At 40.5% G+C, this 23,667-nt stretch overlaps 2 protein-coding genes across 5 annotated transcripts; one reads left to right on the top strand and one right to left on the bottom strand.

Annotated features, from left to right (window-relative positions):
* Window positions 1–633: 633 nt before the first annotated feature.
* Window positions 634–14,228, bottom strand: dnajc10 (DnaJ (Hsp40) homolog, subfamily C, member 10). Of its 3 annotated transcripts, none has more exons than XM_047601579.1 (25): window positions 14,139–14,228; window positions 12,558–12,798; window positions 11,768–11,930; window positions 11,584–11,634; window positions 9,418–9,500; window positions 9,134–9,265; window positions 8,081–8,174; window positions 7,587–7,664; window positions 7,383–7,426; window positions 6,766–6,831; window positions 6,338–6,403; window positions 6,171–6,260; window positions 5,964–6,074; window positions 5,775–5,889; window positions 5,388–5,515; window positions 4,662–4,778; window positions 4,466–4,567; window positions 4,309–4,369; window positions 3,567–3,661; window positions 3,064–3,197; window positions 2,808–2,861; window positions 2,416–2,563; window positions 2,203–2,325; window positions 2,019–2,126; window positions 634–1,928 (listed from the first exon to the last, which is right to left on the bottom strand). In XM_047601579.1, exons 2-25 carry the CDS (start codon window positions 12,747–12,749, stop codon window positions 1,917–1,919), a joined length of 2,367 nt encoding a protein of 788 aa, XP_047457535.1. In that variant the 5' UTR covers window positions 12,750–12,798; window positions 14,139–14,228; the 3' UTR covers window positions 634–1,916. The 3 variants fall into 3 exon arrangements, with proteins under 3 accessions (XP_047457535.1, XP_047457534.1, XP_047457536.1); XM_047601578.1 differs by lacking the exon at window positions 14,139–14,228 and adding an exon at window positions 13,876–14,033; XM_047601580.1 differs by lacking the exon at window positions 14,139–14,228 and adding an exon at window positions 12,900–13,051.
* A 1,797-nt stretch (window positions 14,229–16,025) lies between these two features.
* Window positions 16,026–22,775, top strand: nup35 (nucleoporin 35). 2 transcript variants are annotated; one of them, XM_047602090.1, is made up of 10 exons: window positions 16,026–16,135; window positions 16,216–16,344; window positions 18,756–18,923; window positions 19,006–19,127; window positions 20,122–20,179; window positions 20,715–20,823; window positions 21,251–21,320; window positions 22,015–22,143; window positions 22,245–22,379; window positions 22,487–22,775. In XM_047602090.1, the coding sequence occupies exons 2-10, from the start codon at window positions 16,332–16,334 to the stop codon at window positions 22,562–22,564; spliced, it is 882 nt and encodes a 293-aa protein (XP_047458046.1). In that variant the 5' UTR covers window positions 16,026–16,135; window positions 16,216–16,331; the 3' UTR covers window positions 22,565–22,775. The 2 variants fall into 2 exon arrangements, with proteins under 2 accessions (XP_047458046.1, XP_047458045.1); XM_047602089.1 differs by having other exon boundaries at window positions 16,037–16,344.
* Window positions 22,776–23,667: the final 892 nt, after the last annotated feature.

Genomic DNA, 23,667 nt, shown 5'->3' with positions numbered 1-23,667 from the left:
CAGATTTTATTGTCAATGATGACACCCAGAAATCTGGTTTCATTTAGTCTCTATCGTTACATTATCAATCATGATTTGTGTTTGATCTATTGATTTATTGTTTCCAAATAACATAATCGTAGTTTTATTCAAATTTAAAAATAATTAGTTTGAGTCAAACAATGTCTTCAGTTTATACATTTCTGATATAACCATTCAGTTATAGTTTCAGTGGGCTATTTCCAGAGCAAAGGATATTTATGTCATCAGCGAATAATATCATTCTCAGTGTTTTTGATACATTGCATATATCATTGGTATATAGAATAAATAGTTCTGGCCCTGACACAGACCCTTCTGGGACTCCACATCTTATTTCTAGGGAAGATGATTTAACTTCCTCTCTGCAGTTTGTTAAACAAGCCAAAATACTATTGGGAAAAACTTTTGTGGACAAATTAGACCAAAGTAGAATTTTCACTATCATGCTCACAATGTTTAATGTCACACAAGTCTCCAGCACGACAGGTGTGTCCGCATACCCTGTGTCACGTCATCTTGTCTCGTTTTATGAACCAAACTACTTAGAGCTTAGAGCTCCAATGTTGTTACATTTGGGCGTTTCAGTAAAAACAAAGTCTGTACATGCATCACTGGAGCTGCACCAATGGAAATTTATTTAGCATCTGTTTGATGTAACATGAGAGCCAACAAAAATATCCAAAAGTGTTTCCAGATGTGATCAAAGAGCTGTCAAACTGTATTTCATTGTTTCTCACTGGACAACGTCAATAAAAACTTCCTATTCTTGTTGCTTTACTCAGACACATGTCACAATAACATAAGTACTTTTGGGCGGATTTTAACAGGTTACCATTTAAAATCAAGACCTCAGCTTGGACTTGAATGTTTAAGAGATCAAATAATGCAAGTAATTACAAAAATATCTGTTTTTAAAGTAACGATTAAAGTAACTCCTCATTTGCTGTAATGTTCCAGTATATGCTATCATCTCTGATAGCAAATGATACTGTGCAAATGATATTTAACACTGGTTCAAATTTACAACAATGTTTTTGATGATGAGTTTCTTGACTACTAGAGCTGCAGTTTTGGATGAGCCAACTGAAACAATGTGGGATAAATGACAACATGGTTGATTTGAGCCTTAGTGTATTTCTGTAATAATATTCGTGTAAATTATTTTTTGAAGAAATATAACTGAAGAACATTTCAGATGTGCAGATACGTAATCTAAATGTGTAATTGCTGTTGCTGGAACTGAATAGATGGCCTCCAGATTAGTGTACGTGAGTAACTTGGCACTAGACACATGAGCAAATGAGAATAAAATCAATTAATTCCTGATATCTCTAAATGACATGAGATTGTCTCATTATCGGGTAAACAAAACATCTGGAAGATCAAAAAAAAATCAGGGTACATCATAAAATAAAACATGGAAGAATAGGAAACATAAAATGCCTAAAATACCAATTTTATCCTTAAGAAATAATGGAAACCAAGTATGTGTTGACTGATGAATGAAATCATCTCCTTTGTGTTATGTCTCCATTAGCCGTAGAATTTAAAAAAATGCAGAAAAGGTTGTGAAACTGTAGAAATCTTTTAACGAGGAAATACACCGTTTTATTCTGAAACAATAAAATACGACATTTGGTTGAGTGTGTGGGTGTGTGTGTGCGTGTGTGTGTTTCTGTGTGTGCAGTAAAGAGTGTCCCACAGTTTTACTTCATAGAGTAAATACAAACAATGGAGACAAAAAAAAAATAAAAACCAAGGCAGAAGTGACCAGTACATTCCACACAGCAGGTAACAGTCCGTCTGTCTCTGTGTGTCTCATTGAGGAGTGTTGACTGATCAGTCACCAATTTGGACAAATCAGATCCACTTCTGTCCATCCCTCTGTCCCTTCATCACAGCTCGTCCTAAAACAAAGACAACAGTAAAGGAAATGATGAGAATCTCTGTGATAAGCAGCGGCGTTCGGTTTTAGTTCCACATGATGAGACGGTTACCTTTGGCTTGCTGTGTAACCGCGGCAACAACTGTTGTAGACGCTGTCTGGCGGTGTCGGCGATCACGGTAGCATCTCGGCTATTGATGTGCTCCCCGCTGTGTTCAAACTGTTAACACACGCACAAGTTTATTATGAAAGTTGTCATTTGTTTTTGTAGTGTGAATGTGTTTGTGTGCCCTTACCCTCCTCGTTCCCAGGTATGGGTAAAATCTGACGCTTGGGTAGGCAGTGATTCCAGCTGACTGACAGATCTGATAATGAGCCTGACAGTCCACCTTCCCAGCACGAATCTCCCCTTTAAGGATCTGTCAATCAAAGTGTCCCTGTAAGAGCTGACAATGTGTCACCTTAGACTCAAATGTTACAGCGTGTTACAGCGTGTTACAGCGTCTCACCCGAGCCATAACCTCAAACTCTGGAGCAAAGTGCTGACAGGGTCCACACCAGGGGGCGTAAAAGTCCAGAATCCAGTGATCCCGACCAGACAGAACCAGAGACCTGAAGGAGTCCGGAGTAAGGTCCACCGATGCTCTGGGTAGAGAACTGTACACACACAAGACATCGACTCAACTACATGTCTATATGACTCTGGGTGAACTCAATCACTGGTAACCAGACTCAAGAGAGAGGGAAGGAGAGAAAGAAGGGAAGGGGATAGAGAGGAGTAGAAAAGAACAAATAAACAAACAGGATAAACACGTGAAAGACAGAAGGACAGGACAGGAGAAATAAAGGAAGGAATAAAAAAAAGGTAAAAGGTGGAAGAGAGGGAAAGCCTATGTCTTACCTCAGTGCCCATGCCCTCAGTGACTGTGAGTCTCTGTGCCAGCCGTTGTAACTCCTACAGAGACAGATGGACATGTGATGTGTTTACGGTCCAACAGGAGAATAAGACAAAAAACTACCAGCTGCTGCTGTTTAGCTGCTAAATGTTCCGCTACATTCACCAGCTGGACTGACAATAAAAACCACATCTGACAGTTTCGACATGTATGTATGAACATGTCACACAGAGAGTGGACGTGTTATAGCATGGTACATACATGTAGCGGTCTGGCTGCCGAGTGTTGCTGGGGTACAGGCGGATTTCAGGGTATGCCCTCACTCCCTGACCCTGACAGAACGACTGGAAGCGCTGACAGTCGACTGAACCGACCAGGATCTGACCCGACAGCAGCTGCAGGGTAGATAAAGAGAGAGAGACTCTGATTAGACAGGTTTCATTTCATCACATTTAACATCTTCCTCTCATGATTTCCACAAATTTACACAAATCTTTTGGAAGTTTTACAATAAAGTGGCGCAAACAACAATTTCTGGGTACTGGTTGTGTTTACTGAGACATTTAGAGATGGTGTCCAGACTTTGTTTAATTTGAGCAGACTCATTTTCAAACTGGATGTAGGTGCTGGTGTGTGAACAGCTGCATGAGGTAACCTGTATATATACACATATACAAAGACTGGGCTATTCTCTCTTCCTTAAAACTTTAGGAATGTTTATGTCCTCTTGTGCTTGTTTTCTCTATAAAGTCCAGATTGATTACCCGGGCCATGCGTCTCCACTCTGGGATCAGAGCCTGACAGGGGCCACACCAGGGAGCGTAGAAGTCCACTGCCCAGATCTCACCTTCAGCCCGACCTGCAACACAGACCAGTCTTAGTTTGGCTCTCACACACAGATGAGGAGTTGTAAAGTTTTCAAGTTGTGGCTGCTATTAGCAGGGAGGCTAGGAAAAGTTACTATTAGCAGGGAGGCTAGGAAAAGCTACTGTTAGCAGGGAGGCTAGGAAAAGCTACTGTTAGCAGGGAGGCTAGGAATAGTTACTGTTAGCAGGGAGGCTAGGAATAGTTACTGTTAGCTGGGGAGGCTAGGATGCTAGGAGGAGCTATCATTAGCTGGAGTTGATGTTAATAAATGTGCATCAACAGTAACTTTCCCTAAAACACAAGATATAGATAAGACGTCTGAGTAGATGGTTTGAGGCTTAACAAGAGGGACACTTTCTGTGCTTGTCCAGCCACCGAGACACATGAACAAGGAAATACACTTTGGACCAATCACAGCTGTTGCGGTGTGTGTATTTACATTTCTAAGAAGGTACACGTCAGATTACAGTGTGTCCTACGTAATGTCCTGAGTAAGTTAAATTCTAAAAAAAACTCAAGGCGATTTGTAAACTGAGTTGGGGAATGAGCAATGAACAGTGAACTGGGATACTACAGTAACAATTTTAAGACATTGAAATTGAGCAGCATCTACCAGAGTTCTTTTTTTATTGTCAGTACCTTTCACTCTCTCTGCAAAGCTGGGAGGATCCAGAATCACCACAGACGGATTGACCAGATCCTGCAGAGACAAATAAAAGCTCTTTCATCCAAAAAAACAAACAGCTTGCATTAATGTTTCTGTCTTAATTCTGGATTAATTGCTTTGAAGTATTACCTGTATGAACTCCAGGATGCCATCAGCTGAATGTTGTCCTTCGTATTCATGAACAGAGGAACCATTAAAGATCACCGTGGTTGGATATGCCTGAATATTATACTGAGACACAAAGGAAAAAAAGACAAACCGAAATGACCGATCGGTCTCCTACAGCTCATACTCAGTGGTATAGTCCAGAGATGTATGTTCTTACCATAGAGCAGAGGCTGTGGTGGATAGTACAGTCCAGAGTACCAAACCTCATCTGTCCAGCCAACTGGATTGAGGCTTTTCTCAGTTCAGGAAGTAAAGCTCGACATGGAGGACACCACTGAACACAACAATCAAGAAGAATAATTGTTAATAAGCGTCCATGTCTGGGTGTCCATGTTGTTACCAACTGTGATTTGACTATAGTCTGGACTGAAAATGACCTGGGGGTAATACTGCAATGACTGTGCTTCTGTCTACCTTATTCCAACACATTATCCATATGCAGGAGGAGAAAGGCTACACATTGACTCAAAAGTGAAATATTTTCAAAATATTGAAGGGACAAAAACGTCAGTTTTGTTTGGAGCAATGAAGAAACAGAAATGAACGAGTGCTTCTACTGTTTTTTTCCCCCAGAGTTTGGTTTAATTCTGTTCTCTCTGTTTGTATTATAGGTGTAACACCACCACCAGCCCTGAAGGTAAACAGGAACTCAGACACGCTGAGTTATTGAGCATTGAACCATGAGGTATAAAACTACTGAAGGTGAGGCTGAACTTATCAGTAATGACGTGGTTTGGCCACCTGTATCATCAGCACTGCTTTTCCACGTCTTGCTTTCTGTTACTGAACTTGAGGACGGACTAACACAGATCCAAGAATATATAAAGCTAACAAATTCTCTTTATAACTGTAATTCGTCACACCAAAGCAGTCAGTTACAAACCGGAGCAAAGAAATCAACGAGCCAGGGCTCTTTTCTGTCTGAAGGAAAGTTATCGGGCCACAGAGTAGTCACATGGGCACGAACGCTGTCCCTTGCAAAGCCCACGATGTTGTACAACACATCTTTACCTAAAGACAGACATGAAAACATGTTAACCCACTAATTATTTGAGAAGCATTTGATCTTTTATATCTCTCTTGTTTAGTGAAACATAAATTCTCTGATTCCACTTCCTTAAATGTAAAACTTCTAACTCTGGAAGTAAACTGAGATTCTAAGATTCAAACAAAATATATTTCAAAACAAAACCACAGGGTAAATAATAACAATAATGTAATAGAGTAGAACACAGAAAAGGTGAATGTTGGGTCCAGATGTAGTACTGACCATGGTGGATCTCAAAGTCGTGGATACCCATGCCTTTGAAGACGGCCACGCAGGGTTTATGGATGTACAGAGACTGACACAGCTTGGAGTCTGCTGTACAATCCACTCTGCCAACCTGGAGAGACAAACAGACATTAGAGCAGACAGACAGAGACATGGACTCATGCAGAGATGCAAACAGACAGTTACCTGTATGTGGTCATTTCGGAGGTATGCTTGTAGCTTCTTGTACTCGTTGGAGGTCGGGCTTCTCCCTCCAAATGTAAAACTGACCAGCCAGCGATGATGGGCCAGTTTCTTCTGTAACACATAATTAAAAGCAGCATTGTATTTTAATGTATAGTGTAGATTTTATTAACAAATATTTAAAGAGTGTGTAATGTGTAGTGTGAGTACCTGGAAACTGTCATTAGTCAGAAGCTCCAGATCAGGTAGATGGTTGATGACCTGATTGTAAATCTCTCTACTGTCCAGAGTATTGATCCACTGAAACATAAGCACACCAAGTCAGTACTGTAGTACTAGACACAGTATTACCACAGTAATATATATCTCTGTCTTACCAATACGCTGCCTGGTTGATCTAGACCACTTCCAGGTGGGAACAAAGCTGTCGCTCCAGTGGTCACCTAAACCAAAGCAGAAATAATAACTACACAACAACAAAAATACTTTGGCACACAATGGAACAGTCCTAATCCTATCTAGAGTATAATCAGTACCCAAGAGAGAATTCCAGGTTAGTTTAAACTCCAGACAGAAAATCAGCTTTTTAAAAAAAAAAAAAAAAAAAAAAAATCAGAGCACCTGTGGAAGCAAACTCTAATGACTTCCTCTTCTTTGCAGATGACACTCTGCTTTACCTTTTATACAAACCTAACTAGCAAAAGATACGGTTAGTTGCTATTAATAGACCAGTAGCCAGAATGACCAAATGAGATGCACCCCTAAAGACTATGGATCTTACAGCAGCAGTAGTATCGAGTCTTACTTGGAAGCTGTCACAGATCTGATCCACCGTGGTGCAGTCCATCCATCCCACCTTAACTAGACCATCCTACACACAGACACGTCGTTCAGATCAAATAAAACTCACATTATCACAAGCCTACAAAATAACATCCAGATTTTATAACAACAAATTTAACAGTACAGATGCTAAGTAGTTTTCACCAGGGCAGGATAGTAAAGCTGGGTGTTTTAACGTTTTAAAATATGTCTTAGACAAAGAGTAAGTTTAATCATTTAGTTTCTATTAAACAAATATTAAGGCTTCTGAAATTTACTCAAAAACATTCAGCTCCTCCAGATAACAATGTAGCTTCACTCACTCTGTGCTGTATATTAGATTTTGTTATGTGAAGCGACAACGGAGCTCAGGTTTTTAGTTCTCTAAAGAACGCTGATGATTCTGTCTGACACTAGGACCGTCGCGGAATAATGTGGTGTGACAATGTACTACACTACATTAGGTACAATCGTCTAAACATGCACTAAATTGTAGCCTTGAAGTCTCACAGTCTTAAAGGGGACATTTTGTGAAGGATTGTTTTATTAGAATGAGTTTCACTAGTGTACCTAATGAACTGGCAATAAATGAATTCTCACCAACATTCCTGCCAGCTTCTGTCTTGTTCTTGGTTCCAGACAATCTGCGAGAAAGACAAGACAGAGACACACATTTTTAATACACACAGAAGATGAGCAGAAAGTGTGTCAAGGTATCTGAGGATGGAGACAGATGAGAGACTGATTATTTCACATTTGTCTCAGCTGACGTTCAGGCATATGTGAACATTAAGTATGAGTTACCTCCAGTGTCGGAGCAGAATGTGATCAGCCAGCCCACCCCTGACAAGAACGCACCCTCGATCTCACTTAACATGTTACCTGTAGAAAAAAAAAACACAACCACACATGAAAGTCCGACCACACGATACCAACAAACTGATAACTGATAATTACCCTGATCCCAGTCTCATTTTATTCAATAGTTTGCTTACCTCCACATAATAAGATATGTTCGATGAAATTAAAAGTCAATTCAAACACATTTACACACATTAGCAAAATAAACAGAATTATTAAACCACTATTATTAATTAAACAAGACAAGTAAATATAAAGTTACAAATGTTTGTTAAAGATGTTTGATGAACAAAAGTTTACAGAATTTTCATTCATCACCGGAAGACGCAAAAGAGAAAATTATGGTTTGTGGCTCTGAGAAGATGAAGCTAATCTAAAAAACAAAAAGATTATTATAATGACAAATAATTAAAAATAATTTTTTTTGAGTGCTTAACCTTGCCACAGCTGAGTGACGGTTGTTGTGATGAACTGCATGGAGAAGCGAACCAGGTCGTCTTTAGAACGTTCCCCGTTAAACTTCTCAGGTCTCTACAGAAACACACAATACTTGATCATTATTAACAAGCCAATAATGTTGCAGATATACAAATGAATCAAACATTTTTTTTGAAGCAAGACATATTCAGACTGAAATCTTTTGTGTCTCCATACTAAAATCAGATTTAGCTTAAGGTTTAACATTTGCAAAACTCATGAGCAACAAGTGAGACATGAAAACCTCCAAAATGAATGGCAATTCATAAGCACACTGATAACTGCTGATAGCTGACTTCTATGTATGTAAACAAGCGGGTTGTTTTCAGTGTAAACATGACACAAGGACATGGAACAATCAGCTACAGATCCTGTATTTGATAAAAAGAATAATAATAATTTTTTCATGCAACTGAATTGTCTGGGTTTATTGCATCTATTTATCCAACATTTTAGCAGTTTGACACATTTTAGCAAATAATTTGAAGTATTTATTATTACTTTTAAAAAATGTATTTATTAATTACTTTTGAGATATTATCTATCTATTAGTTATCTATCAGTTACAAACTAGCGGCAACCTCCAGGGCTGAAGAGACTTAAAGCCAGTGCTAGAAACTGTAGTTCCTCTAATGTCCACTAGAGGCTGGCTACAAAAGTAGGTCGATCCCCTTAGACCTCCATGTTAAAACTATAAACTTAGCAGCAAAAATAAACATGTTGACAGCCTGATACAAAAACAGTTTTGTTCTCTGGAGCTAATTTCTCCATTCTCTAACGCTATTGTTTAAATTAGATCAGAGATAGGAGGGTTTCCTCACAGGCTGCTAGCTGTCATTAGTCTCAGCTCTAATCACACTACACCTCCACCTAACTCCCATCATTTTTGAATTAGATGGGAGTTAGGTGGAGTCCCTGCCAACATGGCGACATCGCACACAGGGTTCGTCCACCATGTTTTTTCTAATAAATCCTCCTCACCATCTGAATAGGCATCACTAAAGTAAACACACCTGTCCGGCTTTGTATATGTACAGACTGGGGTAGCTGGTGATGCCTTTCCTCCTGCAGAGGTGGTTGTTATCGCCACAGTTCACTGCTCCAATCCTTATCACTCCATCCATCTCTTTGGCAAACTCTCTCCACTGTGAGACACACGGTGTGGGATTAGAGGCAGAGAAACTGAAGCATAGACATCTGAAGATGGTATATGATTATACAACTTCAGCAAAGCAATCCTAAAAGACACCAACTGAACTTTGGAGTGTGTTTGTTTTACATTTTAGTGTTATATTACCGTCGGAGCCAGGTCATGACAGTGTGAACACCGTGGGAAGTAGAAGTTGACGAACCAGATTTCACCAGAGTTTACTGCTGCTTCTGAAACACACATCAGTCACAACAGTCAGTCACATCAGTTACAGCCTGACAAGTCTCCAATTTCACACTTTCAACTTTTTTGGTGCCTGTTCTGTCATTTCAGAGCCATGAGCACCTCACTGATGGTAATGATTAGCTACTAACTCATCAGTTATAGCCTTTCAAGACTCCCATTTCACATGTACAGTGTAATTAACATTTTGGTGTCTTTGTTGTCATTTCAGAGTCATGAACACGAGTTCATGGCTCCATGTAAACTGTTAGATTTAAGAGAAAGGCATGTCATTCTGACAATAATAGTTCAAACTGTGTTACTGATTCATGTTCTTCACAGCAGGATGTTGATACAGGCCCTTTTCTGAAAGGTATGTGGACACTGCCTCCTTTGCACAGCGGCAATCCCCTTTGTATATATTTACCAAATACACTGCCTGGCCAAAAACAAAGTCAACACCTGGATTTACCTAAGCAAATAGGTACAAGTCGCCTATTGGATAGTTGCTGCATGGGTGATTTTCTTTCAGCTGGAAGCAGGTTATCACCCCAACTGATGCAATGAGTAGCTTCCCACTTCTTAACCAACCATGTCAAAGACACATCCAGTGATCATGGAAAGAGAAAAGCCACAGAGAAAACAACTAAGGAGACTGAAGCAGAAACTACTAATATTGGGTTAAGAACTGTCCAACGCATTGTAAAGAACTGAAAGAGTAGTGGGGAAACATCATCTTCAAGGAAGAAATGTGGTCAGAAAAAACACCTGATCGATTGTAATCAGCAATCACTTAAACGTTTGATGAAATCAAATCTAAGAAAAACAACAGTAGAACTCAGGAACTCAGAGAATTTCCACATGTACAATGTGGAGAGAACTCAAGGGATTGGGACCAAACAGCTGTGTAGCCTTAAGAAAAACACTCATCAGGGAGGCTAACTGAAAAGGGGCTTCAATTTGCTACGGAGCATGATTATAGATTATAGATAGATTAGACTCTGGAGAAATGGAAGAAGGTCTGATGAGTCCAGATTCACCCTGTTCCAGACTGATGGGGCATCAGTGTAAGAAGAGAAACAGATGAAGTGATGCCCCCATCACACCTAGTGCCCTGTTCAAGCCTGTGGGGTCAGTGCTATGATCTGGGGTTGTTGCAGTTGCTCAGGTCTAAGTTCAGAAACATTCTGCCCAAAGGATGAGGTCAGCTGACTACCTGAATATACTGAATGACCAGGTTATTCCATCAATGGATTTTTCTTGGAGTGGTTCAGGGAGCATGAGACATGGATGATTATTTGTTGCAGCATGTAAGAGGAGCTGTGGAGTAGTGGTTCAAGGGGCAGTCTGGGGCCCAAAGGTCCCAGATTCTCCTTCCCCTGTGTCCATGACTGTGGGGCCTTGAGCAAGCACCTAACCCTGAATTTGCTCCCTGGGCGTGGTCGACTTGAGGCTGCAGCCCACTGCTCCAACTGTACACACCACTGTGTGACAGAATGAATGGGTCAAACAGCATCTTTGGTGGTGACTTTTGTTTGGCCAGGCAGTGTACTTAACTTGTTTATGGCCATACAGATCTTTTATTTGTTAACTACCTTGTGCTGCCCAGGATTAATATGCCTGGTCTTGCAGGAGCAGTGCAGAGTTTTGGAACACAATTGTCTAGTGTCTGTCCTGTATCCTGTGAATTGTGTCATCAGTGCCAGAAATGACTGACTCCACGGATACAACTGAAAATGAAGTTTAGTTTTACATTTAGTTTTTTTTAGATAGCTATCTGTTTTCTGTCATGACTGAGCAAACCGGAAAAATGTATTGTCATATTTATCGTTTCAATGTTGACATCCCAACGAGTATTTTAAAATGCATTGTATATGATGTCTTAACACATTTTATATGGAGCGGTAAAACTTCTCAAGAAAAGAAAGACGTTACATCTTCAACCTGCTTTCAAACAGAAAAAAAATAAGAATTGAATCTATCGAGCAAATTAAGGATTAAATGGAAGAGGAAAACGTTTTAATCTCTGTGCAACTAAAGCTACATATAAGATGAAAATCCTTCGGGACAGAGGACTTAGGAAAGTCTTACCAAAATCTCCGCTGTCTAATGTGATGATCTCCAAATCATCGTCATAGATACCTGGACAAAAAGACAGATTTAAATATTAAACAACTCCACATAGATGCTTATTTGTTCAAGAAAGAATCAGCACATTGGTTTTCAAGGAAAATATTTGAATGACTGTAAAAGTGATCGTAGCGTGGAGACATACCAAAGTCGTATCGGTAGTAGCTCCAGCTCTCATAGCGTCCTCCCTTCTGCTCGTCCAATCCCTTTTCGCCATACTTGTCATATTTTTTTCTCAGATCTTCGTCTTTCAGAACTTCATAGGCCCGGTTGACCTGGAGGAACTTCTCATGAGCCGAGGAGTCACCCTACAAAAAGAAAGGTTAATAGTTATTAGTTAGGATTTAGTATCCAGACCAATAGAGCATAACATTATAGCCACCTTCCTGTTATGTTTACTTTAGAGGTTGTTACACTAACATTTTGACCACCTTCCTAAAATTGTGTAGGTCTCCCTTGTGCCTCCAACACAGCTGTGACTCATCAGAGAATGGACATGTGTCTTCTGAGGGTGTCCTGCTTGGTAACAGAATGTTGTTAGCGGGGGTCTTTGGGTCCTATGGGTTGAGGGGAGGGGCCTCTGTGGATCATCTTACAGATACTTGATCAGTTTGGGATCTAGTGAATTTGGAGGCCAGGTCAACACCTTGTACTATTCTTCATGTTTATTAGTTGTTCCTAAAGTGTTTTGTGTGTGTGTGTCTGCATCAGGCTGCATCCTGCTGGTGATGACTGCTGCCATCAAGGAGTGTCATTGCTATGGGTCTAGGTGGGTGCTACATGTCTAAGTAACATCCATATGAATGAATACCAGGTCCAGAAGTTTCCCAGCAGAACACTGAGTTGTCACAAGATGGTCAACATTATTTACTTCTCCTGTCAGTGGTCATAATGTTGTGGCTGATCTTTGTATATCAAGGATCGTGTTGACTCACAGGGTTTTTGTCGGGGTGCATGGTGAGTGCCAGCTTCTTAAAGGCCTGTCGTATCTCCCTGGTTGTTGCCTCCCTGTTGACTCCCAGCAGGTCGTAGTAGTCTCGGCCGTCCCCCAAAACAGCAGCCAGCAGGAAGACGAGGAGCCAGACAGGACATGGCCGCTGGACACCAAGGACAACCCTGTACCCCATCACCAGACCTCCCAGTACAAAAACAACGACCAGCTTCAATCCAGAGGACCTACAACAGAGAGGTTATACTGTCATACTGTGCAGACAGGCTGGTCTGGATGAAGGTAGATCAATCCAACCAACCCTATAGCCATCGGGCAATCAACTTACTTCCAAAGCAAGGACAGACATGTTACGACCCTCACTTAATTGCACTCTGTGTGGACTGGTTTACAGCAGAGGAGCAGCTGGAGGAGCTATAACACTATGTCTTCTCTGCCTTCATATCCCACTGATCTCTCAGCTCAGGTTAGCAGTGAACAGCGAGGGCAGCCTTTTCCAAACCTCTCTGACCCTTTTGCTTTCATTCTGCTGATGCCTGATAGTGAAAATATTGAGATGAAACCAATATAAACAGTTTGTGTCTTTTCTTGACTGTATTTGTTTGTTTAATTCTTTAGGTTTGACAACATTTGCTTGGAATATTTGTTGGTAAATATAATTTGATTTAAAGGACTTTAAAGAAAAGAAGTGATATGATACAATGATATGTGTTTGTGTGTTTAAAGATTGAGTGGTGGCTGTAATCCTAGGTCTTATGTTTGCTTTAAAGGGATCAGTTCAGAGCCAACAGGATCTTTCAGTGCATGTGCTGGATGTGAATAAGCTGAACTAAATATATTGTTAATAAAATAGGAAGCAAGCAACATATTTATTTTAGGTTACAAAGATATTTACCCTAAAACAATATCAAATAAAAATGTTCAATCAGGCTGAAACCATTTCACAAATACAAATTTTGCTCTTAATGTTCATTTTGTTTTCTTTCCTCTTGTATAAATTACTTGCTAATTGGTAACCAATGTTTAAAGTAGTCAAGTTTTTTTTGTTGAATAGTAAACAGATATAACAACAGAACATTCCTGCACATCTTTCAGGATTTTACATCATATTTGAACACATGTAGAGTAAAAGTAACCCTCTGAAATAGATTTCCAGAACATCTGGTAAAATTTGGTAAATTCGGGTAAATACCTGGAATTAAAAGCACTAACGTTAAACTTGTAGCATAGAAAGCATACATTTGTAACCTTGTACATAAAATATATTAGATTTATAACCAAAAGGAAAAATAGAAATGCCTAACCTTAGTCAATCCTAGTTGTTTGCACAACAAGGAGTCCGATATTATCTTCTCATGTTTTGTCTTTCCCCCCAGCCAGCAGAAACCTTCCAACAAGCTAAACTTAGCTAAGCTAGCTGGGCATCGCAACCAAGTATTAACTAAGTTGCTAGCTAATTAGCTTGTTAGCTTCGCCGCGACAGGGAGCTATTCACATTTGTTAAGGCTAACATTAATCCAATTGTTCACAGTTGTGGTTTAAATGTGCTTAAAAGTAGTGTTGTTACCTTTAACGTGTCTCAACCTGCAAAAGTCTGAGGATGAAGATCCGCATCTGGGTCCGGCTCAGACCGGCATCAAGGGGTACATAATAACACGGATAACTTCCGCTCAGTGCTTTCCAAAATAAAGGTTACGCGCTTAACGAAGACAACGGACTACTGCACAAACTGAAAGGACACAATATATAAGTGTCACTAAGTATTATTATTAAACGAGCGTTAATTTCATAGACCGCTGGGTTACAATCTCTGCCAATTCTAATGCCTTTGCGTTTTTATTTTGAAAATAACTTCCTTTAAATTCCTGAATTTTAAACGTATTAATAATAACTTGACAATCTCACAAAAATCGCCGGCCGCATTTTAGTGACGTTAGCGCAAACACTTGATGCGTTCATCGCCACACGTTTATTTTTTTTCTTATCCACCCAACACACCCATTTCTCTTAAATTTCAGCGCGTCCCGATATTAAAGTAGCAATTGAAAAATAAAGTCGCAGATAAATTGCGAAAATTAATAAGTAAACTGAAGGGGAAAAATCAAATTCAACATATTACATCTTATATTAAACATTAACAAATATTATATTACTAAAATCGTATTGTTTATTCTCGGTAAGTAATAAGTAATGAAATTAGTAGTTAAGTAAGTAGTTGTGTGAACACTAGGGATTTAAGTGTGAGTGTTAATACCATCTTATTTTATGATACCTTGAGGTTAATTAGTCGTTTATTGCTGTATTGGTTTATAGAGCAAATGTAATATATCTTTCTTTTTTTATTCCCACAATTTTCCAGGTTGTTTGCATCAAATTTGAACTCAGAGCTTCTAAACTTCGACAGTTAAAAACTATGCTGGATTTTTGCTTTGTCTGTCCAAATATAAGCAATGCCTTTAATGGTCTTGTAATGATAATGTTTCAAGATTCAAGACTTTCAAGATCACATTATTGATCCCCACAGGAAAATTGTTTTGTCCAAGCGTCCCAAGATAACAAAGAACATATCTGAACCAAACATAGACATAAGAATAAGAGAAAAAATAAAATAAAATAAAAATAATCTTAAAAATAGAATAAGAATAAGAATGAGGTAGCAAACAGAAAATAACATACAGTCCGATTTACATGAGATATACAGACATTTGAAAGTGTCTTAGTCCCAAAGTGTCTCAGTGTGCATCCAAAATGTCTCAGTGTGGTTACATAAAGTGTCTTGTGTGCCGATGCGCAACAGTGCAATCAGCCAAACCATTAACCATTAGGCTGCTAACAGTTATCGTTTTGTATTCTGATGGCTGTGGGAATGAATGACCTCCGGAAACGCCCTGTCCTACAGCTCAGTGACAGGAGTCGTTAGCTGCGGCTGCTTTCCTGTCCAGCCAGGGTGGGGTGAAGGGGGTGACTGTTATAGTCCAGGATGCTCTGTACCTTCCTCATGTAGCACCTTTCAGTGACAGTCCCAAAAAAGGGTCCAGACTCCTCCCCAGAACCGAACCAGAACAGCAAATTAGCTTGTCCAGACGCCTCCTGTTCTTTTCTGTTAGGCTGCCACCCCAACAGACGACAGGATACAGCACAGCACAGCACTCTCAACAACAGACTTGTAAAACATGTACAACATTTCACATTTACACACATCAAACGATTTTAGCCTACGCAGAAAGTGGAGCCAACACTGTCCCTTTTTAAACAAGGCATCACAGTCAACCACCTCATTGTCATCCCCATCAATATTGACTGGCAGGGGGGTTGGACTTATGGACCTATGGAAATCGATGACTATTACCTTGGTCTTGGTGGTTCCTGGAACTCCACTTGCTGAAGGTCCCCGCCAACTGTACTTGTTTAGAAAAATGTAATTTTCCTGAACGTAGCTTCACTCTGACGCTGTCTAAATGCGCCGGAAATAAGGTGTAGTGTTTCCAGCATCAGCTCGTTTCCCTCTGCTTTCACAGGCATTTCTGAGCATTAGAAACAAACTGTAGCAGAGTTGGATATCTGGTATGATATCTCGTCACTTTAGTAGATTACATTTGTTAAACGTTTATTCGGCTCCACTAATGTGTACTTGTCCATTTCAGGGAGTTATACAAAAGTACTAGTTAGCTTTCCTAGCCACATTAGCTATCTGCCGTCCCAGTCCCCTAGCGTCACTTCCTACTTTTGAAAATCGCGGCCAGACACTAACGAAAGAAAGATGGAGCTACAAGGTAAGACTTTATTTTTTACGTGTTTATTAGCGTGCGTCATAACCTATAACTGCGGTATTTTCCTGCTTATTGTCTTAGAAAAGTTAATAACATGAGATGTATACACGGTAAAGGATTTTATTTAACCCGTGTATGGTATTCTGGTCAAATTGACCCGTTTCAGATTTTTTACAAGAAGAAAAAGTATATATGGTACAAGTATACATTTTTTCTACCTGAAACTCAATGGCCTTAGCTTATTTTCTGTGATAAACACGTGTAAAGAAACAAAAACAATATAGCACACATGCTACTATACTCCACACATTTACATCCTTCATGTGGTCTTCAGGTCATTTTGACCTGCATACACAGAGACACACACATACAGCACAGCACACAGAGCAATTTTTAGAGACCACAGTGTCTCTGAAGAGCTTCCATGTATTCAGATTTGACAACCGGGAATCAAGACCTGTTAGCCGGCGGGGGGACAAGTTGGCAGCAATCTGCACTGTGTGGGACCAGTGGGTGGACCAGCTTCCCTGTCTTTAGAACCCTGGGCCCAGTGTAACTGTGGACGAACGGCTTGTGGGGTTTAGAGGCCGCTGCCCTTTCAGGCAGTATATGCCCTCAAAACCAGCGAGGTATGGCATCAAAATCTGGGCTGCCTGTCATGCTGTTTCATCTTATGCATGGAACATGCAAATTTATGCAGGGAAGCCGGAAGGAGGAGCTGCTGAAAGAAACCAGGGGACACGAGTGGTGCTAGATATGTCACAAGGCCTCAGTGACCACAACATTACCTGTGACAATGTTTTTACGTCGAACAGCCTGGGACAGGAGCTTCTCAAAAGAAAGCTGACAATGGTTGGAACAGTCCAGAAAAATAGGACAGAGCTTCCACCTGAGGTTCAAACTGTGGAGAAAAAGGCCAGTCCATTCCTCCAACTTCATGTTCACAGCCAACACTGCCCTGGTATCTTACACACCAAAAAAAGGTACAAAATGTGGTGCTCATGAGCCTCTACACAGGGATGGAGCAAAAAGTAGTAGGGTGGACCGTAAGCCAGAGGTCATACTTGACTACAATGCTTGCCTTATGACATAAAGAGTAGTCACGCTTCCACTGTTAATTGTGTTCTAGTAGGGACTGATTGCAATCATTAAACATGTATGTTATTTCAATTGTTTGAAATTGAGATAAAGACAATATATGTTAATGGTTTATGAAGTAAAATTTTATATTAGAATTGTTCTTAACACCGCAAGTGTGTCCTGGGTCAATGTGACCTGAGGGATACCAGAGGGTCCTAAAAGTGAAGACCATACAAGGGTTAAATGCATTTAAATACGAGGATTTTTTGCCTTTCGCTACTTTACAACCACTGTGTATCTTAGTATTTTGGCATTATAGACACAACAGACAGTAATCTATTGAGGAATTAAATATTCGTAAAATGTCAATTAGTTGTTCTTGAAAGTCACCTCAAGCCTCGTTAAGACCTTCCATTAACCTCCAGGCAACGGGATAATCCCACGTTTAAGTGCCCTTGTTCGTACCTGGTATTAAAAAATGAGTCTCCACGTGCGTCCCTAGCCAATACTTGATCAGTTTCTCCTATCTCCAATTCATCTGACACTGTGTCAAAACCACAAACAGCTGTTTGTGTGTGTGAGATTTGGGGGAGATGATACACATTTTGGAACAAGCTGTGAAGTCTCCTTCGTTCACTGAAAACACAAAATACTGTAATTTCTCCACTGTGCTGTTTGAAGCAGTGACAGAAAAGTCACCAGTAATAAATGTAAATAAGGACTTTTGTCCTTTTGGGTGATCATTTGTAACAGTGGTCGTGTGTTTTTTTTTCTGAATAAATGAGGCAACACTTGCATAAGTGCACCGAAGCTGAGTAGGTGGTCTTTAATGTGACCCAGGACTCATTGTGTGTTCACACTAACTGAAAGAATGAGGTCAAATGTGTCCTAGACCACCTCCACACATGGAGAGAGATCCTATTACTAAAAGAGTGTTCACACCTGTACTTTAAGCTGGTCACCTCTGATCTACTTGCCTGGGATAGGGTCACAGTTGCAGACCTAGATGTTGGTCTTGGTTGGCCATCATTTGGATTAGAAAGTTATGTTGCAGATTGGCAAACAGTGGCTTTCTCTTGCTGAATGTTATGTTTTTGTTCTGTGGGAGAAATTTACCACTGGTCTCGGCTTACAATATTTTGCTGCCAGAAAATAACTTGAGTAGGTAAAGAAGGAAACATACTTTGTCACTGAAACTAAAACACGAGAAACCTGTTATAGATCTCTATTTATAGTCAACTTAACTCTCAGTCTTTATCCTTCACATTTGCTGTTAGTCCTGATGGTGATCACTTGTCTCGCACCAAAAATAAAATGGTGTCTGTCTCTTTCAGTGGGTACTGAACCGATGACCCTGGGCTCTCCCACATCCCCCAAGCCAACCTCTGGAGCTCAGTTTCTGCCTGGGTTCCTGATGGGAGACCTTCCAGCTCCAGCTAGCCCACAGCCCCGCCCCTTCAGCCTGTCCACGCCCATCGCAGAGAGCATAAGCACACCACGAGGTCGGCACAAAAATGCACATCAGCTGACTTTTATTCATTTTGCAGATTATCAGTGTTCATCATGGATGTATTTTAAGTTCAGGAGGAGGAGGAGGCCTGCAGCCTGTTGTTCCCACCCCTAAAGATAAGAGTGGAGCCCCGCCTGTTCGCAGTATCTATGATGACCTAGTTACTGTAGCGACACCGCTCAGTGCGCACAGGCAGGTTAGTAAACAAAGTGGCTGACTAGTGGAGAAACACCTTTAAATTGTTTGCTTTGATTAACCAAAGGTGCACCTACTAAACACTGATTAGTTGGGGGATTAATATTAATGCGTAATTTCTACTACCTTCCGCACAGACGCTCCGCTGGCGTGAGACATATGCTCGCTCTATAACAAATGCTAGGTGGCGCTGTGCCTTTTTTGCCAGTCGGTTTAATTGTTGTTTCTACTTCTGGCTTCACTTTCAACAATGGTGGCTATAACTTTTGCAGAATTCTGCTGAAATTTCACTGAACGCAAGTAATAGAAATGTCTGTATCTTCAGACCTCCACTGTTCACCTCACAGATTCTTTATTGATCCAAAACAATCAATTTGAAAATGGCAGAGATGGAGATGCGGCCGGAAGTAACCAGGCGGACCAATCACTGCTCCTGCACTCTGCATCACCGCATTGCGTTGTTATAGTTGTGGGGAGGTGCACATCAGCTACGCAGCAAGGTCTGCGTTAATGCAGAAGCATAAATTACGCATAAGGGCAGACTCACACTAAACAATCGCGCTGTGCCGCAGCATGTTTGCTCCCTAAAGTCAACATTCTATTTCTAGTTTGAGTGCAAGTGTACTATGCTTGAGTACAGTACACTTCCTGGCCTGCTTTGGTTGGAAGAGGTGTGCTTAAGCACAATACACTGGGTCACGCATGCACACAAGCACTGTCAAGTATGTGATGAGTAAAACATAACAATGACTAGAATAAGCTGCAATTTATTTACATTTTTACATAGTGTGTGTGTTATATTTTTCATAAATGTTTTATTTTTGTGTTATTTATATGTGTGCCTTTTAAGCTGGGACTCTCATGTTCTCAAAATGAAAATAAAGACTCTTGATTCTCATGTTTTTATCAATTGTTGGAGAAAGCATCCAAAGTATATAAATAAATATATAAATATAATTTAATCAAGATTTTAAAAATGTACATCTTGTCCTTAGGCTTTCCCACTTATGCAGTCGCCCATGCCAGGACGTCAGGGCTCAACTCCAGGAGCAGGTACACACTGGCTGATTAATACTACTCCTAGTTCTACTACTAATAACTCATAATATAACTTTTAAAGTCATAGAATTTGTTTATCATTAAAATTATTAATTTAAGTTCAGCCTTGTTATTGGGTCAGACCGTAGATGCAGAAAAACAGACAAAAGAATGTTGTATTATACAGCATTTGTCATTGGCAGATGTCAGTTATCATGTCACATCCTGTATTATAGCATCATTTAACTAACTAATATGAAACTTCTCAGAAAAATGGACACTTGAACATATAACAGCATTATGTTAACTACCAAAATGACAGAAGCCATCTTTGAAAAATAATTATTTGGCATGGGTTTTAGTTTGGCCCAAGTCCCATCCACTAATGTGGACGAGCTTATGACTTATATTACCAGTCACCAGGGGGAGCTTTGCATACTTTGGCTTAGCTTTTGAGGACCTGTGATGGTGTCCACTTTCTTACTGTCTCTTGGTCAGACTGTGATGGTGGTGGTCCTCACTGGATTTATCTACCTGTCTGTGTCTCCAGGTGTGCAGCAGGTCTGCCTGTCTCCAGCTCAGGTGGATCCCTTCTACAGTCAGGGAGAATCTTTGTCATCTGACGACCAGCTGGACCAGACCTGGGTCACAGTTTTTGGGTATTGACTGCTAAATGTTTTGTGCGTATCAGTCTTCTGCCCTGTCGAGTATTAGGGCTGGGTATCGCTGTGGATCTCCTGAATTGATTTGATTCAGATGCACAAGGTCCTGACATGACCTATGGTTTGATATTTCTGTAATATTATTCTCCCTATAGCTTCACATCTTTCATTGTTTTTCTTCAGCTTTTTTCTGTCATCATACTTTTTAAATCCAGTCAGCTTTCAGGCATTATGGTGCTCTTCTTCATTGTATATTGGATAATTTCGTTGCACAATCTCACAAGGCTTGTCAGGAAAAAACAGAATTCTAATGGGAAGATTCTTATGTATTAATATCGACTCTCTCAAATGATGATGAATTTGAATTTTGAACCCCACCTTACCGAATATACTTTAAACTATGAACTATGTGTTTTTTTTTTAGTTTTCCTCCTGCCTCAGCTTCCTACATCCTCCTGCAGTTTGCTCAGTACGGAAACATCCTCAAACACACGGTGAGACACATACACACAAACTACTTCAAAAAAAGCCTGGAAACATCTTTGTGTTGTCATATAACAAGATAATGATAGACATGCAGAGTTTAAAAAACCCTAATGATCCTAGATCCTCTGGCGCAGGCTGTTACTTGGTTGGTAATGTTAAAACAGTTGTGCGCTCTGTATGTACAGACTGATCAGATTCAGTTGCATGGGTATAATTTTGGGGTATGTGGTTTAAGCCGTGGTTTGAACGTCCCAAACCATCCACAGTGGACATTATGACCACAGTTGAGCGTCCTCTTACGGCTGTGTCCATCTGAATGGTACTCCATGCTACAAAGCTAATGTCAAACGGGTTTCATGAAATTTGCATCAGTAAATATAATTTATGCATCTAGATTAAATGCTTCAAGTGTCTTCTTAAATTTAAGCCCATGATTATAGTTCTGTTGTGTTTACTTTAGAGTTTGTTACACTAACATTTTGACCACCTTCCTAATGGTGTGTAGGTCTCCCTTGTGTCCGTGCAATTCATTGGCCTCAGTACAGTCAACACATCTGAATCTCAAGTTTCAAAAAATCTCATCAAGAGCCGAAGCTAAAGTGTTCCTAGTAAAGTGACTAGTGTGTGTATATGGAGATTTGGGTGTACGATGACATCTGGCATTGGAGGTGCACTGATGTGAACTGGTTGTTGTATTTACAGATGGCATCTCCTGGTAACTGGATGCATCTTCAGTATCAGTCCAGACTTCAGGCCAGGAAAGCTCTGTCTAAAGACGGGAAGGTGTTCGGTGACTCCATCATGGTGGGGGTCAAACCGTGCATAGACAAGGTCAGTGCTGTGGGTCTCCCTGCCATCTGATTGGTCGACAACGTCGGCTGATGCTGCGTTTTCAGTCTGAACTGAGCGACAATTATCTCTGTCTGTCTCAGAGTGTGATGGGCAGCAGTGAAGCCGTCTCTTCTCCCCTCTCCACCTCCTTCTCTTCCTCGACCCTCCCCTCAACGCCTCGCTCTGCCATCAGGCCGCTCAGCGCCGCCTACAGGAATTCCGGCAGTGACTACCAGGTAACTTCTGGCCTCTATTTGAGACCCTTTCTGCTAAAAGAAGTTTAATTCATTACTGATGGTTGACTTTACACAAACATAATGTAAATCCATGTGTCTACCTTTAGGTGGTCGCAGACAGACAGACACCCAGGAAGGACGACAGCTTTGTTTCCAAGGCGATGGAGTACATGTTCGGTTGGTGACGCTGCACAGTGCATCTTGGGATACCTGCAGTCTCAGAGGAGAGAGGGCAATAAATGAACTGATTCACTACGCTGCTTGTGTGTATGAGTGAGTGTGTGCATGGGCATGCTTGTGTGCTCAGGTGGGGGATCTTTTTGTCCCTCTCTTCTTTTATAATCAGTATTTTTAAATGTGTTTTTTCTCAATAAACGTTTTCTTTCATTTTTTTAATTCAGCGCCTCTTCCTTAAGATGTGATGTTTGCTAAACGGTTCATTACAGATTATACAAGTACAGTCATAGAAAAGCCTCAATTATCCACAATGTAAATGATAACTTGTTTTTATTCGACCTGTCTCCAGCGCCACCCTGGTGTATGGAAGTCTACAAATAGTTGTGTGAAACAAGTCTGATTTGTCAAACTTTTTATCTTACAAACCACAAATATGCAAATTTAGATGCTAAATTCTAAATGTCATTTAGAGGAAGGAAAATCTCTTGTCACTGTCGAGACATGCAGTCAAATAAAAAATATAATTTATTCATCTAGATTAAATGCTTCAAGTGTCTTCTTAAATTTAACCCCATGATAATAGTTCTGTTGTGTTTACTTTAGAGGTTGTTACACTAACCTTCCTAATATTGTGTAGGTCTCCCTTGTGCCTCCAAAACAGTTGTGATTTATCAGAGAATGGACATGGTCCTTATGTGGGTGTCCTGTGGTGTCTGGTAACAGGATGTTGTCAGTGGGGGTCTTTGGGTCTTATGGGTTGAGGAAAGGGACCTCTATGGATACTTGATCAGTTTGGGATCTGGTGAATTTGGATGCCACGTCAACACCTTGTGCTGTTCTTTGTGTTTTTTTGAGTTGTTCCTGAAGTGTTTTTGTGTGTGTCTGTATCAGACTGCATCCTGCTGGAGATGGCTGATGTCATCAAGGAGTGTCATTGCTATGGGGTGAGGGTGTGTGGTCTGGTCTAGGTGGATGCTACATGTCTAACATCCACACAAATGAATGCCAAGTCCAAAAGTTTCCCATCAGAACAATGAATTGTCACAAGATGGTCAATGTTACTTACTTCTCCTGTCCGTGGTCATTATGTTGTGGCTGATCAGTGGCTCGT

The sequence above is a fragment of the Mugil cephalus genome, chromosome 12, assembly GCF_022458985.1.
Source record: "Mugil cephalus isolate CIBA_MC_2020 chromosome 12, CIBA_Mcephalus_1.1, whole genome shotgun sequence".
NCBI lineage: Eukaryota > Metazoa > Chordata > Actinopteri > Mugiliformes > Mugilidae > Mugil > Mugil cephalus.
The sequence above is the reverse complement of the archived record's forward strand: the minus strand, read 5'-3'. Positions and strand labels throughout refer to the sequence as shown.

What these genes read in the sequence shown, in the direction of transcription:
- dnajc10 (XM_047601579.1), bottom strand. Translation starts at nt 12,749, where the DNA reads ATGGGGTACAGGGTTGTCCTTGGTGTCCAGCGGCCATGTCCTGTCTGG. An exon ending in ACCACAGCCTCTGCTCTATG is followed by an intron (nt 4,568 to 4,661) that starts GTAAGAACATAC and finishes TTTGTGTCTCAG; the next exon opens with TATAATATTCAGGCATATCC. An exon ending in AGTTTGAGGTTATGGCTCGG is followed by an intron (nt 2,326 to 2,415) that starts GTGAGACGCTGT and finishes TTTGATTGACAG; the next exon opens with ATCCTTAAAGGGGAGATTCG.
- nup35 (XM_047602090.1), top strand. An exon ending in GAAACATCCTCAAACACACG is followed by an intron (nt 21,321 to 22,014) that starts GTGAGACACATA and finishes TTGTATTTACAG; the next exon opens with ATGGCATCTCCTGGTAACTG. An exon ending in ATTCCGGCAGTGACTACCAG is followed by an intron (nt 22,380 to 22,486) that starts GTAACTTCTGGC and finishes GTCTACCTTTAG; the next exon opens with GTGGTCGCAGACAGACAGAC.